General features: G+C 41.9%; 1 protein-coding gene across 1 annotated transcript in view; it reads left to right on the top strand.

The window, feature by feature from the left end:
- The window catches only part of CPVL (carboxypeptidase vitellogenic like), a 1,090,549-nt gene that overhangs the window by 67,767 nt on the left and 1,001,939 nt on the right, over positions 1–20,843 (top strand). The window contains exon 3 of the mRNA XM_053714190.1: positions 19,647–19,765. Within this exon, the coding sequence (XP_053570165.1) occupies positions 19,647–19,765 (119 nt within the window). The remainder of the gene's footprint in view (positions 1–19,646; positions 19,766–20,843) is intronic.

The raw sequence follows: 20,843 nt of genomic DNA, 5'->3' as shown, positions 1-20,843 counted from the left end.
ACATATAGACACTCTCTAGCAGACACGCAAAGAAACGCACACAGACACCTGCACAGACACTCAGCACTTTTACACATTGACCTGACAAGTAATGAGGTAGATTAGTTTTGTCAAAGGAGATTTACAAGAGAAAATATGGAGTTCTGATTATCTTTTTCTCAAGGAAGAGGCCAACCTATATGATAATAAAATGCAGTGGCTGAAAGTAAGGGCTCTGAACTGCCTAAACAATAGTTTAAAGATTAAGTGGTGGATTGATGACTTCGGGAAGGGTCTCAAAGTCTGTAGAAAGATGTGAATAATCAGTAGTAAGGTCAAAATGTCCTAAAAAGGAATAGACAATGGACACACAAACTCACACATACTTGCACATACACCCAAGGAAACACCCACAGAGACAGCCTTAGAAAACATACACACGCACAAAGACATCCACACACACATTCTCACAGAGGCATGCACAAAGACATCCACACACACCCTCACAGAGATATGCACAAAGACACACACACACACACACACACACACACTCAGAAAAGTGAGTACACCCCTCACATTTTTGTAAATATTTTATTATATCCTTTCATGTGAAAGTGTAAATTTGCTGTCCCCTCAAAATAACTCGACACACAGCCATTAATGTCTAAACCGTTGGCAACAAAAGTGAGTACACCTCTAAGTGGAAATGTCCAAATTGGCCCCAATTAGCCATTTTCCCTCCCCGGTGTCATGTGACTCGTTAGTGTTACAAGGTCTCAGTTGTGAATGGGGAGCAGGTGTGTTAAATTTGATATCACTCACACTCTCTCATACTGGTCACTGGAAGTTCAAATTGGCACCTCATTTCAAAGAACTCCTTTGAGGATCTGAAAAAAAGAATTGTTGCTCTACAAAAAGATGGCCTAGGCTACAAGATTGCCAAGATTCTGAAACTGAGATGCAGCACGGTGGGCAAAACCATATCGCGGTTTCACAGGACAGGTTCCACTCAGAACAGGCCTCGCCATGTTCGACCAAAGAAGTTGAGTGCACATGCTCAGCGTCCTATCCAGAGGTTGTCTTTGGGAAATAGACATATAAGTGCTGCCAGCATTGCTGCAGAGGTTGAAGGGGTGGAGGGTCAGCCTGTCAGTGCACAGACCATACGCCGCACACTGCATCAAATTGGTCCGCATGGCTGTCGTCCCAGAAGGAAGCCTCTTCAAGATGATGCACAAGAAAGCCCGCAAACAGTTTGCTGAAGACAAGCAGACTAAGGACATGGATTACTGGAACCATGTCCTGTGGTCCGATGAGACCAAGATAAACTTATTTGGTTCAGATGGTGTCAAGCGTGTGTCGTGGCAACCAGGTGAGGAGTACTGCCTACTGTCATGACAAAAAGTTGACGATGCACTAGGGTAGTGTCAACCTCTAGTATAGGAATCTTTTGGAGGAGGTTCCCAGAAAGATACGTCAAAAAGGTGTAGAGTAGAGGGCGCTAAACAGCTAAACACTGATAGTTTAGATTCACCACAAGTATATGGAAAAATTGAAATATCTATTTACAGTAAAAAATATATATATAAAAATAGAAAGGGGTATCTATTTCTTATATAGAAAAGTGTTACTAATTTACCCAGTATATACACTTTATGACTATTGTTTGAACCTAATAGGCTTCTACTTTTAAAATAATTATGATTAGGTTGTCTAATTCAGTGCTATCACACTGAAAACGGGTCTACATTAACCCTTAGAATAACGATTATCCCAACTCAGTGAATGGATACTTGTGCTCAAATGTGAAAAAAACATAATTTATGCTTACCTGATAAATTCCTTTCTTCTGTAGTGTGATCAGTCCACGGGTCATCATTACTTCTGGGATATTACTCCTCCCCAACAGGAAGTGCAAGAGGATTCACCCAGCAGAGCTGCATATAGCTCCTCCCCTCTACGTCACTCCCAGTCATTCGACCAAGGACCAACGAGAAAGGAGAAGCCAAGGGTGTAGTGGTGACTGGAGTATAATTTAAAAAATATTTACCTGCCTTAAAAAAAAATCAGGGCGGGCCGTGGACTGATCACACTACAGAAGAAAGGAATTTATCAGGTAAGCATAAATTATGTTTTCTTCTGTTAAGTGTGATCAGTCCACGGGTCATCATTACTTCTGGGATACCAATACCAAAGCAAAAGTACACGGATGACGGGAGGGATAGGCAGGCTCTTTATACAGAAGGAACCACTGCCTGAAGAACCTTTCTCCCAAAAATAGCCTCTGAGGAAGCAAAAGTGTCAAATTTGTAAAATTTGGAAAAAGTATGAAGCGAAGACCAAGTTGCAGCCTTGCAAATCTGTTCAACAGAGGCCTCATTCTTGAAGGCCCAAGTGGAAGCCACAGCTCTAGTAGAATGAACTGTAATTCTTTCAGGAGGCTGCTGTCCAGCAGTCTCATAAGCTAAACGTATTATGCTACGAAGCCAAAAGGAAAGAGAGGTAGCAGAAGCCTTTTGACCTCTCCTCTGACCAGAGTAAACGACAAACAGAGAAGACGTTTGTCGAAATTCCTTAGTTGCCTGTAAGTAAAATTTTAGGGCACGAACTACGTCCAGATTGTGCAGTAGACGTTCCTTCTTCGAAGAAGGATTTGGACACAAAGAAGGAACAACAATCTCTTGATTGATATTCCTGTTAGTGACTACCTTAGGTAAGAACCCAGGTTTAGTACGCAGAACTACCTTATCCGAATGAAAAATCAAATAAGGAGAATCACAATGTAAGGCTGATAATTCAGAGACTCTTCGAGCCGAGGAAATAGCCATTAAAAATAGAACTTTCCAAGATAACAACTTTATATCAATGGAATGAAGGGGTTCAAACGGAACGCCCTGTAAAACGTTAAGAACAAGGTTTAAGCTCCATGGCGGAGCAACAGTTTTAAACACAGGCTTAATCCTGGCCAAAGCCTGACAAAAAGCCTGAACGTCTGGAACTTCTGACAGACGTTTGTGTAACAGAATGGACAGAGCTGAGATCTGTCCCTTTAATGAACTAGCAGATAAACCCTTTTCTAAACCTTCTTGTAGAAAAGAAAATATCCTAGGAATCCTAACCTTACTCCAAGAGTAACCTTTGGATTCACACCAATATAGGTATTTACGCCATATCTTATGGTAAATCCTTCTGGTAACAGGCTTCCTAGCCTGTATTAAGGTATCAATAACTGACTCAGAAAACCCACGTCTTGATAAAATCAAGCGTTCAATTTCCAAGCAGTCAGCTTCAGAGAAGTTAGATTTTGATGTTTGAAAGGACCCTGTATCAGGAGATCCTGTTTCAGAGGTAGAGACCAAGGTGGACAGGATGACATGTCCACCAGGTCTGCATACCAAGTCCTGCGTGGCCATGCAGGTGCTATTAGAATCACTGATGCTCTCTCCTGTTTGATTCTGGCAATCAATCGAGGAAGCATCGGGAAGGGTGGGAACACGTAAGCCATCCTGAAGTCCCAAGGTGCTGTCAGGGCATCTATCAGGACTGCTCCTGGATCCCTGGATCTGGACCCGTAACGAGGAAGCTTGGCGTTCTGTCGAGACGCCATGAGATCTATCTCTGGTTTGCCCCAACGTCGAAGTATTTGGGCAAAGACCTCCGGATGAAGCTCCCACTCCCCCGGATGAAAAGTCTGACGACTTAAGAAATCCGCCTCCCAGTTCTCCACTCCCGGAATGTGGATTGCTGACAGGTGGCAAGAGTGAGACTCTGCCCAGCGAATTATCTTTGATACTTCCATCATTGCTAGGGAGCTTCTTGTCCCTCCCTGATGGTTGATGTAAGCTACCGTCGTGATGTTGTCCGACTGAAACCTGATGAACCCCCGAGTTGTCAACTGGGGCCAAGCCAGGAGGGCATTGAGAACTGCTCTCAATTCCAGAATGTTTATTGGCAGGAGACTCTCCTCCTGACTCCATTGTCCCTGAGCTTTCAGAGAATTCCAGACGGCACCCCAACCTAGAAGGCTGGCGTCTGTTGTTACAATTGTCCAGTCTGGTCTGCTGAATGGCATCCCCCTGGACAGATGTGGTCGAGAAAGCCACCATAGAAGAGAATTTCTGGTCTCTTGATCCAGATTCAGAGAAGGGGACAAATCTGAGTAATCCCCATTCCACTGACTTAGCATGCACAGTTGCAGTGGTCTGAGGTGTAAGCGAGCAAAGGGAACTATGTCCATTGCCGCTACCATTAAGCCGATTACCTCCATGCATTGAGCCACTGACGGGTGTTGAATGGAATGAAGGGTGCGGCAAGCACTTTGAAGTCTTGTTAACCTGTCCTCTGTCAGGTAAATCTTCATTTCTACAGAATCTATAAGAGTCCCCAGGAAGGGAACTCTTGTGAGTGGAACGAGTGAACTTTTCTTTTCGTTCACCTTCCATCCATGTGACCTTAGAAAAGCCAGTACTAACTCTGTATGAGACTTGGCAGTTTGAAAGCTTGAAGCTTGTATCAGAATGTCGTCTAGGTACGGAGCTACCGAGATTCCCCGCGGTCTTAGTACCGCCAGAAGAGCACCCAGAACCTTTGTGAAGATTCTTGGAGCTGTAGCCAATCCGAATGGAAGAGCTACAAACTGGTAATGCCTGTCTAGGAAGGCAAACCTTAGATACCGGTAATGATCTTTGTGAATCGGTATGTGAAGGTAAGCATCCTTTAAATCCACTGTGGTCATGTACTGACCCTTTTGGATCATGGGTAAAATTGTCCGAATAGTCTCCATTTTGAACGATGGAACTCTTAGGAATTTGTTTAGGATCTTTAAATCCAGGATTGGTCTGAAAGTTCCCTCTTTTTTGGGAACCACAAACAGATTTGAGTAAAACCCTTGTCCCTGTTCCGACCGTGGAACTGGATGGATTACTCCCATTAACAAAAGTTCTTGTACGCAGCGTAGAAACGCCTCTTTCTTTGTTTGGTTTGTTGACAACCTTGACAGATGAAATCTCTCTCTTGGAGGAGAGTATTTGAAGTCCAGAAGGTATCCCTGAGATATTATCTCTAGCACCCAGGGGTCCTGGACGTCTCTTGCCCAAGCCTGGGCGAAGAGAGAAAGTCTGCCCCCCACTAGATCAGATCCCGGATCGGGGGCCCTCAATTCATGCTGTTTTAGGGGCAGCAGCAGGTTTCCTGGCCTGCTTGCCCTTGTTCCAAGACTGGTTAGGTCTCCAGCTTTGTCTGTAGCGAGCAACAGATCCTTCTTGTTTTGGAGCAGTGGAAGTTGATGCTGCTCCTGCTTTGAAATTCCGAAAGGAACGAAAATTAGACTGTCTAGCCTTAGGTTTGGCTCTGTCTTGAGGCAGGGCGTGGCCCTTACCTCCTGTAATGTCAGCGATAATTTCTTTCAAACCGGGCCCAAATAAGGTCTGCCCTTTGAAAGGTATATTAAGTAATTTGGACTTAGAAGTTACATCAGCTGACCAGGATTTTAGCCACAGTGCTCTGCGCGCCTGAATGGCGAATCCGGAATTCTTAGCCGTAAGTTTAGTTAAATGTACTACGGCTTCCGAAATGAATGAATTAGCTAGCTTAAGGATTCTAAGCCTGTCCGTAATGTCGTCCAGAGTAGCTGAACTAAGGTTGTCTTCCAGAGACTCAATCCAGAATGCCGCTGCAGCCGTGACCGGCGCAATGCATGCAAGGGGTTGCAATATAAAACCTTGTTGAACAAACATTTTCTTAAGGTAACCCTCTAACTTTTTATCCATTGGATCTGAAAAGGCACAGCTATCCTCCACCGGGATAGTGGTACGCTTAGCTAAAGTAGAAACTGCTCCCTCCACCTTAGGGACCGTTTGCCATAAGTCCCGTGTGGTGGTGTCTATTGGAAACATCTTTCTAAATATCGGAGGGGGTGAGAACGGCACACCGGGTCTATCCCACTCCTTAGTAATAATTTCAGTTAGTCTCTTAGGTATAGGAAAAACGTCAGTACTTGTTGGTACAGCAAAATATTTATCCAACCTACACATTTTCTCTGGTATTGCAACTGTGTTACAATCATTCAGAGCCGCTAACACCTCCCCTAGTAATACACGGAGGTTTTCCAGCTTAAATTTAAAATTTGAAATATCTGAATCCAATCTGTTTGGATCAGAACCGTCAGCCGCAGAATGAAGCTCTCCGTCCTCATGTTCTGCAAGTTGTGACGCAGTATCTGACATGGCCCTAGCATTATCAGCGCACTCTGTTCTCACCCCAGAGTGATCACGCTTGCCTCTTAGCTCTGGTAATTTAGCCAAAACCTCAGTCATAACAGTAGCCATATCTTGTAATGTTATTTGTAATGGCCGCCCAGATGTACTGGGCGCCACAATATCGCGCACCTCCCGAGCGGGAGATGCAGGTACTGTCACGTGAGGCGAGTTAGTCGGCATAACTCTCCCCTCGTTGTTTGGTGAAATTTGTTCAATTTGTACAGATTTACTTTTATTTAAAGTAGCATCAATACAGTTAGTACATAAATTTCTATTGGGCTCCACTTTGGCGTTAGCACAAATAGTACAGGTCTCATCCTCTGAATCAGACATGTTTAACACACTAGCAACTAAACTTGCAACTTGGAAATATTATTCAAGTAAAATACAATGAAAAACGTACTGTGCCTAAGAAGCACAGAAAGATATGACAGTTGAAATCAATAAACTGAAAAGGTTACAGCATCAAACTTTGTAAAAACAAAACACAATTTTAGCAAATGCTTGTTCCCATTAGCAAAGAATAACTAACCCTGATGGCATAAAAAAGTTAAAGAATAAACGTTTTTTTATCACAGTCAACTACAATCTCACAGCTCTGTTGTGAAGATTACTTCCCTCAAACAAGCTTTGAAGACCCCTGAGTTCTGTAAGATGAACCGGAACATGCAGGAAAAAACAATGAGCTTCTGACTGAAATTTTTGATGCGTAGCAAAAGCGCCAAAAAAAGGCCCCTCCCCCTCCCACACAACAGTGAGAGAGATCAGTAAACTGTCAGAATTAGATCAAGCAACTGCCAAGTGGAAAAATAGTGCCCAAACATTTTATTCACCCAGTACCTCAGAAAATGAAAACGATTTTACATTCCAGCAAAAACGTTTAACATAAATTAAGAGTTATTAAAAAGCCTGTTGCTTGCAAATAGGCTAAAGTCTTATATACACAGTGTAATTCCAGTGAAGTACCATTCCCCAGAATACTCAAATGTAAAATATACATACATGATATTATATTGGTATGGCAGGATTTTCTCATCAATTCCATTGTCAGAAAATAAAAGCTGCTATATACCTCTTTGCAGATTAATCTGCCCGCTGTCCCCTGATCTGAAGTTTACCTCTCCTCAGATGGCCGAGAAACAGCAATATGATCTTAACTACTCCGGCTAAAATCATAGAAAAAACTCTGGTAGATTCTTCTTCAAATTCTACCAGAGAAGGAATAACACACTCCGGTGCTATTAAAAATAACAAACTTTTGATTGAAGAAATAAAACTAAATAAAATCACCATAGTCCTCTCACACATCCTATCTAGTCGTTGGGTGCAAGAGAATGACTGGGAGTGACGTAGAGGGGAGGAGCTATATGCAGCTCTGCTGGGTGAATCCTCTTGCACTTCCTGTTGGGGAGGAGTAATATCCCAGAAGTAATGATGACCCGTGGACTGATCACACTTAACAGAAGAAACAAAATAACGAGATATAAAACAAAATGCCAAAAACAAAGCTGTGTTACAAAAGTTTACTAATTACAGGTATCTAACATATCCCTATTTGGAGCATATGCTGATTTAGTTTGTCTCCCTTTATAAAAATAGTAATAGCCACCTTGCGATATCCTAAAAGTCCTTGACTTCCTGGTGTTTATAAGCGCTTTTTGAAATCAAAGTTTAAAGGGTTAGAAATTGATTCCCATGTGAACCTAATTAAAATATATTTTTATAAATGCAATAATTTAAAATATTTTTTTTATTAAATTAAGCTTTTTACATACCTTAAATTTTTAAAGGTTCAATTGTCATGAAATGTCCGGTAATGACCGCCCATAAAATGAGGCATGGCTCATATAATCCATCATCCGCCCCCCATCCAATGGCAAAGCTGCTGGGCCCCTTAATTTAAATATTACATTCAGTCAGCATCGCATGGGCAGAACTGACGTTAAATCACAGCTGTTCACATCTTATTCATCCTATTGGTTGAAGGGGCAGCTTCACAAAAGCAACTGAGTGGAGACAGATACTGAACAATATAAACAGGAACTCTATTACCCACGCTTCAGGATGAGAGCTGTGCAACACTTTACAAACTGCTTCTGTCCTACACTAAGGAGAGCAGCGTGCATACTAGAATTCTTCCCTTCCTGTGATGAAGTCCATCTGTGTTTTAAACGTTTAATACGGCAGTGAGTTTGAGAGCTATGTTTATTTAACTGTCGGGCTCATCTCCCCCCTCCCTCTGGCTGTGTTTGCTTGATTTAATGACGATGAGGGCTCAGTTTCCACATGAAAGCAAACACAGCCAGAGGGAGGGGGGAGATGAGCCCGACAGTTAAATAAACATAGCTCTCAAACTCACTGCCGTATTCAACATTTAAAACAAAGATGGACTTCATTACAGGCAGGGAAGAATTCTAGTATACACACTGCTCTCCTAATGGTCTCTTCTCATTTGCAAGTGTGAAGCCGCCCCTCCAAGTGATGCTTATGTAAAGATTTGCACTCTGACTCTCTTGATGCAGGAGATGAAATCTGTGAACAAAATCTGTCAGGTGCGGTGCCTGCTTGAAAGAACTCTCAGTAGCCTGGGGGGCGAGTCTGCGCATGCGTTGCTAATAAAATAGTTTCATTGCGCATGCGGGCCGCCATGATCTTTCTACCTAGGTAGAACATCGTAACAGGACCCATATAATGTTTAAAAAATGGGTTTGGCGCAGTACCAAGTTTGTAAAGTTTTTTTTGTAATTTCAATTCGAAAAGTACCAATTACAAATGTATTTATTATTTTAAGAAGTTTTTAATGAGTTAAAAATATTTTTTGGGTTTACTATCCCTTTAAAAGCTTAAAATACAGTGGGGCAAAAAAGTATTTAGTCAACCACCAATTGTGCAAGTTCTCCCACTTAAGAAGATGAGAGGCCTGTAATTTTCATCAAAGGTATACCTCAACTATGAGAGACAAAATGTGGAATCGAATCCAGCCAATCACATTGTCTGATTTGGAAAGAAATTATTTGCATATTATGGTGGAAAATAAGTATTTGGTCACCTACAATCAAGCAAGATTTCTGGCTCTCACAGACCTGTATCTTCTTCTTTAAGAGGCTCCTCTGTCCTCCACTCATTACCTGTATTAATGCCACCTGTTTGAACTTGTTATCAGTATAAAAGACACCTGTCCACAACCTAAAACAGTCACACTCCAAACTCCACTATGGTGAAGACCAAAGAGCTGTCGAAGGACACCAGAAACAAAATTGTAGACCTGCACCAGGCTGGGAAGACTGAATCTGCAATAGGCAAGCAGCTTGGTGTGAAGAAATCAACTGTGGGAGCAATGATTAGAAAATGGAAGACATACAAGACCACTGATAATCTCCCTCGATCTGGGGCTCCACACAAGATCTCACCCCGTGGGGTCAAAATGATCACAAGAACGTTGAGCAAACATCCCAGAACCACACGGGGGGACCTAGTGAATGACCTGCAGAGATCTGGGACCAACGTAACAAAGGCTACCATCAGTAACACACTACGCTGCCAGGGACTCAGATCCTGCAGTGCCAGACGTGTCCCCCTGCTTAAGCCAGTACATGTCCGGGCCCGTCTGAAGTATGCTAGAGAGCATTTGGATGATCCAGATGGGAGAATGTCATATGGTCAGATGAAACCAAAGTAGAACTGTTTGGTAGAAACCCAAATCGTTGTGTTTGGAGGAGAGAGAATGCTGAGTTGCAACCAAAGAACACCATACCTACTGTGAAGCATGGGGGTGGCAACATAATGCTTTGGGGCTGTTTCTCTGCAAAGGGAACAGGATGACTGATCCGTGTACATGAAAGAATGTATCGTGAGATTTTGAGTGCAAACCACCTTCCATCAGCAAGGGCATTGAAGATGAAACGTGGCTGGGTCTTTCAGCATGACAATGATCCCAAACACACCGCCCGGGCAACGGAGTGGCTTCGTAAGAAGCATTTCAAGGTCCTGGAGTGGTCTAGCCAGTCTCCAGATCTCAACCCCATAGAAAACCTTTGGAGGGAGTTGAAAGTCTGTGTTGCTCAGCGACAGCCCCAAAACATCACTGCTCTAGAGGAGATCTGCATGCAGGAATGGGCCAACATACCAGCAACAGTGGGTGACAACCTTGTGAATACTTACAGAAAACGTTTGACCTCTGTAATTGCCAACAAAGGATATATAACTAAGTATTGAGATGTACTTTTGATATTGACCAAATACTTATATTCCACCATAATATGCAAATAAATTATTTCCAAATCAGACAATGTGATTGTCTGTCTGGATTTGTTTCCACATTTTGTCTCTCATAGTTGAGGTATACATATGATGAAAATGACAGGCCTCTCATCTTCTTAAGTGGGAGAACTTGCACAACTGGTGGCTGACTAAATACTTTTTTGCCCCACTGTATATGTTTGAATGGCAGTCTTTTGAGTATTGCAACTTGTTGCAGCGTATATATTTGCCATATTGTAGCATAGCATATATTTGTAACTTAGCATAAGCTTGCAGTCTCTTGATGAATATTTGTAACAAGATGTATCAGTGTTTTCTTCAGTGAGTAATCACCATAGTGATGACGACTGACAGTTGGCTTTGGGGTCAAACGGTGACCAGACTCGCCACCTGGATTAATACCGTCTCCTTAGGTTTTTTTTTTTCTCTCTTGCGGCTTGTATTACCCTCCGGTCCCGGCATATGATATCCTTACAGCGAGTGAGTACACAGTCAGATCCAACAGTTCTGTGTTTGTCAGGTGACCCAAATGTGGCTCCACGATTTTTTCCTTTGTCGGTCTTTGCCGTCCTCTCGAACACACTCAGATTAACTTCTGCTTTAACAAGTACTTGTTTTTAAAAGCTGGGATGAACCAAGCACCTCAGCCAACTGCTTTGACGCGTTTCACCCGTAGTATGGGCTTTATCAAGGATGTCATTGATAAAGCCCATAGGGGCGAAACGTGTCGAAGCAGTTGGCTGAGGTGCCTGGTTCATCCCAGCTTTTAATCGGCATTTAAAAACAAGTACTTGTTAAAAAGTTGCAATACTCATAAAAGACTGCCAGCCAAACATATATTTTTAAGCTTTTAAACTTTTGATTTTAAAAAGCGCATATAAACACCAGGAAGTCAAGGACTTTTTTAGGATATCGCAAGGTGGCTATTACTATTTTTATAAAGGGAGACGTCCCTCTTTGGAGCATATGCTGATTTAGTTTATATGTTAGATACCATACCTGTAATTATTAAACTTTTGTAACACAGTTTTGTTTTATATTTCTCTTGTTAAGTGTATCCAGTCCACGGATCATCCATTACTTATGGGATATTAACTCCTCCCCAACAGGAAGTGCAAGAGGATTCACCCAGCAGAGCTGCTATATAGCTCCTCCCCTAACTGCCATTACCAGTCATTCTCTTGCACCCAACGAATAGATAGGATGTGTGAGAGGACTGTGGTGATTATACTTAGTTTCATACCTTCAATCAAAAGTTTGTTATTTTATAATAGCACCGGAGTGTGTTATTCCTTCTCTGGTAGAATTTGAAGAAGAATCTACCTGAGTTTTTCTATGATTTTAGCCGGAGTAGTTAAGATCATATTGCTGTTTCTCGGCCATCTGAGGAGAGGTAAACTTCAGATCAGGGGACAGCGGGCAGATTAATCTGCAAAGAGGTATGTAGCAGCTTATTATTTTCTGACAATGGAATTGATGAGAAAATTCTGCCATACCGATATAATGTAAACTCAGCCTTAAATGCAGTAGCAGCAACTGGTATCAGGCTGTCATGTATGTATATTTTACACTTCAGTATTCTGGGGAATGGCACTTCACTGGAATTATACTGTATGCATAAAACTTTAGCCTAATTTGCAGGGACTAGCAACAGGCTTTTTAATAACACTCAATTTATTAATGTTAAACGTTTTTTGCTGGCATGTAAAATCGTTTAATTTTCTGAGGTACTGGGTGAAAAAATGTTTTGGGCACTATTTTTTTCCACTTGGCAGTCGTTTTATTTAATTTATGACAGTTTACTGATCTCTCTCACTGTTATGTGTGAGGGGGAGGACAGAAGTTTATTGTCTTCCCTGCATGATCCGGTTCATCTCTACAGAACTCAGGGGTCTTCAAAACTTGTTTTGAGGGAGGTAATCACTCACAGCAGAGCTGTGAGATTGTAGTTGACTGTGATAAAAAAAACCAAAACGTTTATTTCTGTATTTTTTTTAATTTTTTTTTTCTGCTATCAGGGTTAGTTATCCTTTGCTAATGGGAGCAATCCTTTGCTAAAATTGTGTTTTTTACAAAGATTTGATGCTATAACTTTTCAGTTTATTAATTTTCAACTGTCATAACTTTTTCTGTGCTTCTTATAGGCACAGTACGTTTTCATATTATAGTAAATTACTTGAAAAGTATTTCCAAGTTGCTAGTTTATTTGCTAGTGTGTTAAACATGTCTGATTCAGAGGAAGATATCTGTGCTATATGTGCTAAAGCCAAAGTGGAGCCCAATAGAAATTTATGTACTAACTGTATTGATGCTACTTTAAATAAAAGTCAATCTGTACAAATTGAACATATTTCACCAAACAACGAGGGGAGAGTTATGCCGACTAACTCGCCTCACGTGTCAGTACCTGCCTCTCCCGCTCGGGAGGTGCGTGATATTGTAGCGCCGAGTACATCTGGGCGGCCATTACAAATCACATTACAGGATATGGCTACTGTTATGACTGAAGTTTTGGCTAAATTACCAGAACTAAGAGGTAAGCGTGATCACTCTGGGGTGAGAACAGAGTGCGCTGATAATATTAGGGCCATGTCAGACACTGCGTCACAATTTGCAGAACATGAGGACGGAGAGCTTCATTCTGCGGGTGACGGTTCTGATCCAAACAAACTGGATTCAGATATTTCAAATTTTAAATTTAAGCTGGAAAACCTCCGTGTATTACTAGGGGAGGTGTTAGCGGCTCTGAATGATTGTAACACAGTTGCAATACCAGAGAAAATGTGTAGGTTGGATAAATATTTTGCGGTACCGGCGAGTACTGACGTTTTTCCTATACCTAAGAGACTTACTGAAATTGTTACTAAGGAGTGGGATAGACCCGGTGTTCCGTTCTCACCCCCTCCGATATTTAGAAAGATGTTTCCAATAGACGCCACCACACGGGACTTATGGCAAACGGTCCCTAAGGTGGAGGGAGCAGTTTCTACTTTAGCTAAGCGTACCACTATCCCGGTGGAGGATAGCTGTGCCTTTTCAGATCCAATGGATAAAAAGTTAGAGGGTTACCTTAAGAAAATGTTTGTTCAACAAGGTTTTATATTGCAACCTCTTGCATGCATTGCGCCTGTCACGGCTGCAGCAGCATTTTGGTTTGAGTCTCTGGAAGAGACACTTGAATCAGCTCCATTAGATGAGATTACACACAAGCTTAAAGCCCTTAAGTTAGCTAACTCATTTAATTCAGATGCCGTAGTACATTTAACTAAACTTACGGCTAAGAATTCCGGATTCGCCATTCAGGCACGCAGAGCACTGTGGCTAAAATCCTGGTCAGCTGACGTTACTTCTAAATCTAAATTGCTTAATATACCTTTCAAAGGGCAGACCTTATTCGGGCCCGGGTTGAAAGAAATTATCGCTGACATTACAGGAGGTAAAGGCCATGCCCTGCCTCAAGACAGAGCCAAACCTAAGGCTAGACAGTCTAATTTTCGTTCCTTTCATAATTTCAAAGCAGGAGCAGCATCAACTTCCTCTGCACCAAAACAGGAAGGAGCTGTTGCTCGCTACAGACAAGGTTGGAGACCTAACCAGTCCTGGAACAAGGGCAAGCAGGCCAGGAAACCTGCTGCTGCCCCTAAGACAGCATGAATCGAGGGCCCCCGATCCGGGAACGGATCTAGTGGGGGGCAGACTTTCTCTCTTCGCCCAGGCTTGGGCAAGAGATGTCCAGGATCCCTGGGCGTTAGAGATCATATCTCAGGGATACCTTCTAGACTTCAAATTCTCTCCCCCAAGAGGGAGATTTCATCTGTCAAGGTTGTCAACAAACCAAATAAAGAAAGAGGCGTTTCTACGCTGCGTACAAGATCTTTTATTAATGGGAGTGATCCATCCGGTTCCGCGGTCGGAACAAGGACAAGGGTTTTACTCAAATCTGTTTGTGGTTCCCAAAAAAGAGGGAACTTTCAGGCCAATCTTGGATTTAAAGATCCTAAACAAATTCCTAAGAGTTCCATCGTTCAAAATGGAAACTATTCGGACAATTTTACCCATGATCCAAAAGGGTCAGTACATGACCACAGTGGATTTAAAGGATGCTTACCTTCACATACCGATTCACAAAGATCATTACCGGTATCTAAGGTTTGCCTTTCTAGACAGGCATTACCAGTTTGTAGCTCTTCCATTCGGATTGGCTACGGCTCCGAGAATCTTCACAAAGGTTCTGGGTGCTCTTCTGGCGGTACTAAGACCGTGAGGAATTGCGGTAGCTCCGTACCTAGACGACATTCTGATACAAGCTTCAAGCTTTCAAACTGCCAAGTCTCATACAGAGTTAGTACTGGCATTTCTAAGGTCGCATGGATGGAAGGTGAACGAAAAGAAGAGTTCTCTCTTTCCACTCACAAGAGTTCCCTTCTTGGGGACTCTTATAGATTCTGTAGAAATGAAGATTTACCTGACAGAAGACAGGTTAACAAAGCTTCAAAATGCATGCCGTGTCCTTCATTCCATTCAACACCCGTCAGTAGCTCAATGCATGGAGGTGATCGGCTTAATGGTAGCAGCAATGGACATAGTACCCTTTGCACGCCTACATCTCAGACCGCTGCAATTGTGCATGCTAAGTCAGTGGAATGGGGATTACTCAGACTTGTCCCCTACTCTGAATCTGGATCAAGAGACCAGAAATTCTCTTCTATGGTGGCTTTCTCGGCCACATCTGTCCAGGGGGATGCCATTCAGCAGGCCGGACTGGACAATTGTAACAACAGACGCCAGCCTACTAGGTTGGGGCGCTGTCTGGAATTCTCTGAAGGCTCAGGGACAATGGAATCAGGAGGAGAGTCTCCTACCAATAAACATTCTGGAATTGAGAGCAGTTCTCAATGCCCTTCTGGCTTGGCCCCAGTTAACAACTCGGGGGTTCATCAGGTTTCAGTCGGACAACATCACGACTGTAGCTTACATCAACCATCAGGGAGGGACAAGAAGCTCCCTAGCAATGATGGAAGTATCAAAGATAATTCGCTGGGCAGAGTCTCACTCTTGCCACCTGTCAGCAATCCACATCCCGGGAGTGGAGAACTGGGAGGCGGATTTCTTAAGTCGTCAGACTTTTCATCCAGGGGAGTGGGAACTTCATCCGGAGGTCTTTGCCCAAATACTTTGACGTTGGGGCAAACCAGAGATAGATCTCATGGCGTCTCGACAGAACGCCAAGCTTCCTCGTTACGGGTCCAGATCCAGGGATCCGGGAGCGGTTCTGATAGATGCTTTGACAGCACCTTGGACCTTCGGGATGGCTTATGTGTTTCCACCCTTCCTGATGCTTCCTCGATTGATTGCCAGAATCAAACAGGAGAGAGCATCAGTGATTCTAATAGCGCCTGCATGGCCACGCAGGACTTGGTATGCAGATCTAGTGGACATGTCATCCTGTCCACCTTGGTCGCTACCTCTGAAACAGGACCTTCTGATCCAGGGTCCCTTCAAACATCAAAATCTAATTTCTCTGAAGCTGACTGCTTGGAAATTGAACGCTTGATTTTATCAAAACGTGGTTTTTCTGAGTCAGTTATTGATACCTTAATACAGGCTAGGAAGCCTGTTACCAGAAAGATTTACCATAAGATATGGCGCAAATACTTATATTGGTGCGAATCCAAGAGTTACTCATGGAGTAAGGTTAGGATTCTGAGGATATTGTCTTTTCTACAAGAAGGTTTAGAAAAGGGTTTATCCGCTAGTTCCTTAAAGGGACAGATTTCAGCTCTGTCCATTCTTTTACACAAACGTCTGTCAGAAGTTCCGGACGTTCAAGCTTTTTGTCAGGCTTTAGCTAGGATCAAGCCTGTGTTTAAAACTGTTGCTCCACCATGGAGTTTGAACTTAGTTCTTAATGTTTTACAGGGGGTTCCGTTTGAACCCCTTCATTCCATTGATATCAAGTTGTTATCTTGGAAAGTTCTGTTTTTAATGTCGATTTCCTCGGCTCGAAGAGTCTCTGAGTTATCTGCCTTACATTGTGATTCTCCTTATCTGATTTTTCATTCAGACAAGGTAGTTCTGCGTACTAAACCTGGGTTCCTACCTAAGGTGGTCACTAACAGGAATATCAATCAAGAGATTGTGGTTCCATCTTTGTGTCCTAATCCTTCTTCGAAAAAGGAACGTCTGCTACACAATCTAGATGTAGTCCGTGCCCTGAAATTTTATCTACAGGCAACTAAGGATTTTCGACAAACGTCTTCCCTGTTTGTCGTTTATTCTGGTCAGAGGAGAGGTCAAAAAGCTTCGGGTACCTCTCTCTCCTTTTAGCTTCGTAGCATAATACGGTTAGCCTATGAGACTGCTGGACAGCAGCCTCCTGAAAGAATTACAGCACATTCTACTAGAGCTGTGGCTTCCACTTGGGCCTTTAAGAATGAGGCTTCTGTTGAACAGATTTGTAAGGCTGCAACTTGGTCTTCTCTTCATACTTTTTCCAAATTTGACACTTTTGCTTCTTCGGAGGCTGTTTTTGGGAGAAAGGTTCTTCAGGCAGTGGTTCCTTCCGTATAAAGAGCCTGCCTGTCCCTCCCGTCATCCGTGTACTTTAGCTTTGGTATTGGTATCCCATAAGTAATGGATGATCCGTGGACTGGATACACTTAACAAGAGAAAACATAATTTATGCTTACCTGATAAATTTATTTCTCTTGTGGTGTATCCAGTCCACGGCCCGCCCTGTCACTTTAAGGCAGGTAATTTTTCCATTAAACTACAGTCACCACTGCACCCTATGGTTTTCCTTTCTCTGCATGTTTTCGGTCGAATGACTGGTAATGGCAGTTAGGGGAGGAGCTATATAGCAGCTCTGCTGGGTGAATCCTCTTGCACTTCCTGTTGGGGAGGAGTTAATATCCCATAAGTAATGGATGATCCGTGGACTGGATACACCACAAGAGAAATAAATTTATCAGGTAAGCATAAATTATGTTTTCTTTATTTTGCTTTTTCCCATTTGAGCACAAATATCCATTCACTGAGTTGGGATAAAAGTTTTTCTAAGAGGGTTAATGTAGCCCCGTTTTCACTGTGATATCACTGAATTAGACAACCTCATCATAATTATTTTAAAGTAGAAGCCTATTAGGTTCAAACAATAGTCATACAGTGTATATACTGGGTAAATTAGTAACAATTTGCTATAGAGGAAATAGATACCCCTTTTCTATTTTTATATATATATTTTTTACATTAAATATATTCCATCGATATAACATTTTCCATATACTTGTGGGGAATCTAAACTATCAGTGTTGAAGCTTTTGTAGCGCCCTTTACTCTACACCTTTTTTGCCTACTGTCAAGCATGGTGGTGGGAGTGTCATGGTCTGGGCCTGCATAAGTGCTGCCGGCACCGGGGAGCTACAGTTCATTGAGGGAACCATGAATGCCAACATGTACTGTGACATACTGAAGCAGAGCATGATCCCCCTCCCTTTAGAGACTGGGCCGCAGGGCAGTATTCAAACATGATAAAGACCACAAACGCACCTCCGAGACTACCACTGCCTTGCTAAAGATGCTGAGGGTAAAGCTGATGGACTGGCCAAGCATGTCTCCAGACCTAAACCATATTGAGCATCTGTGGGGCATCCTCAAATGGAAGGTGGGGGAGCGCAAGGTCTCTAACATCCACCAGCTCCGTGATGTCATGGAAGAGTGGAAGAGGACTCCAGTGATAACCTGTGAAGCTCTGGTGAACTCCATGCCCAAGAGGGTTAAAGCAGTGCTGGAAAATAATGGTGGCCACACAAAATATTGACACTTTAGGCCCAAGTTGGACATTTCCACTTAGGGGTGTACTCACTTTTGTTACCAACGGTTTAGACATTAATGGCTGTGTGTTGAGTTATTTTGAGGAGACAGCAAATGTACACTGTTATACAGGCTGTACACTCACTACTTTGCATTGTAGCAAAGTGTCATTTCTTCAGTGTTGTCACATGAAAAGATATAATAAAATATTTACAAAAATGTGAGGGTTGTACTCCCTTTTGTGAGATACTGTATGTATATGCTTATATACATACAAAACACAGAAATGGACCGCACTCACAGGCTAGACTGGGTACACATCCTAAGCCACAGCAAACTCCACAGCCCTGAACACTGACACACAGCTGCAAAGTTCCCAGCAACCCAGGCAGTTAACCCCAAAGCAGCCTTGGTGACAGTCCCGCAGAAAAGCATTACAAACATTATCAACACAACACACAGAAAACCTGGCACTCGCCAGCAGATTCACAGTAATATTTAAAAGCAAAACTGGGGGAAGTCAGTTACATTTGACATCAAAGGATCAAGCCCAGGAGGGGACAGCAAATTTACACGGTTATACAGGCTGTACACTCACTACTTTACATTATATCAAAGTATCATTTCTTCAGTGTTGTCACATGAAAAGATATATTCAAATATTTACAAAAATGTGAGGGGTGTACTCACTTGTTGTGAGATTATGTGTGTATCTGCCAAAAGGGCACCTACCATTTGTGTATTGAGGAGGAAACATTTCTGCATGGTTTTAACCCTTTAAGGACACAGCTTTCAGTTTGCTCAATTGTTTTATGACGGAAAAATTCCGTCATATGTCCTTAAGAGGTTAAATATAGAAATATTGTCAAATAATCATAAATACACTGCTGCATATTGCTTAAAAAAGGTGTTTTTATGGACCCCTAGCCCCACCATTCAACTACCACACTGAAGTTACAATCCAAAATTGCACAAAGAAATAAACTTTTACTAAGTAATTCCTACCTCCTCTGCAAATGAAAGGGATCTGCTGTCTGACCCAGGCACACACTGTACAAACTGAAGTGCCAAGTCTGTCTCACACTGTGCATAATGCACACTCGGAAATCCTCTCAAATGCTAAAATTTAACAAAAAAATAATATATATATATATATATATATATATATATATATATTATACACACACATTTTTTTTTTCCAATAGTTGTTCTTGCCTTATGGGGTCCCCTGGCCCAGTGGGCCCTTGACGGGTATCACCCCTTTTACCCCCTGATGGCGGCCCTGGGTACGCACCATCTCTACAGTAATAACAACATGCGCTTTTTTTTTTTTTTCAGCAAGAGAATTAAGCCTTGTAGGCAAACTCCCAGGGGTGAATGTGAAGAGCTATGCTGGATACCTTACTGTGAACAAGACCTTCAACAGCAACATGTTCTTCTGGTTTTTCCCAGCTCAGGTAAGAGATCATATTTAATGTAGCCAGTAAGACACATCTGGTTTTTCAATATACTATGATACTCATTATTAGAATATCCTGGCTCATTTAGTAGAGTTAAATCTAAAATGAATCATGATAGTGAGAACCCCAATGTTTCTCCTGATTGGTTAAATAGTTAAAGGGATAAAAAGGTCTAAATTGAAATGTGGATTTTAAATAGAATAATTTCCGCAAAATCTATTTCCATTAGCAAAATGCTTCTGAAAAAACGTAAAAACTTATTAGAAGCATGTGCTGAGAGCGCTCCAGCATACAAACACTACATCTCAGTCAGCAGTGGCTTGTATGACACAAATGAAGTCTTTACTTGTATGTCACTGAAACCGTAATAACTTTTACTAGCAACATTTTTGCTAATGGAAGTATATTGCAAATTTTTTTTTTTTTTTAAATTGAAATGGACCCATGCACACTTTAGTTCTGACTTTTTTTTTTTTTTTTTTTATTATATCTCTTTATGTTTAAATATTTTTTATTAAAGTTTGCAAAGATTTATGAAGTTCATTTACATCAAAATTTGCAAATTACGTTTTCAAACAAATTGAAAATAAAACACATTGTCATAACAAATAAAGTTTCGAACTTGTATAACTCAAATATTCAAAAATTAGATCTCAGTTCTCCGCAATCATGATGTATAACATATATGGTGTCCTAGACCTCCCTCTAAGTGACATAAAAGAGAAAGGGGGAGAACTTATCCCCTTGAGCAATGTAAGACAAGGAAGGTAAGTTATACCATAAATTTATATTGGGAAAAAAAAGGGGAGGGGGGATATAACATGGATAAAGGTGACAACATATCCAGCAACAGCTGGATAAGCTTATCATGGTAGTGCTTTTGAATCTAAGTGTGTAATGCATGTTGATCAAGGTATGGTACTCCTATTGGGTAGATCCCGGTCTGAAGCATCCACATTTATCCAATAGAACCAGATCTGATGAAATGTGTCCTTGTTGTCTAGGATCTCAGATGCCAATTCGTACATATTGTATGTGTATTGTATCTTATTAATTATTTCAGACCAGGTAGGAA

The sequence above is a fragment of the Bombina bombina genome, chromosome 5 (genome assembly GCF_027579735.1).
Source record: "Bombina bombina isolate aBomBom1 chromosome 5, aBomBom1.pri, whole genome shotgun sequence".
NCBI classification, from domain to species: domain Eukaryota; kingdom Metazoa; phylum Chordata; class Amphibia; order Anura; family Bombinatoridae; genus Bombina; species Bombina bombina.
This window is presented reverse-complemented; position numbering and strand designations above follow the sequence as displayed.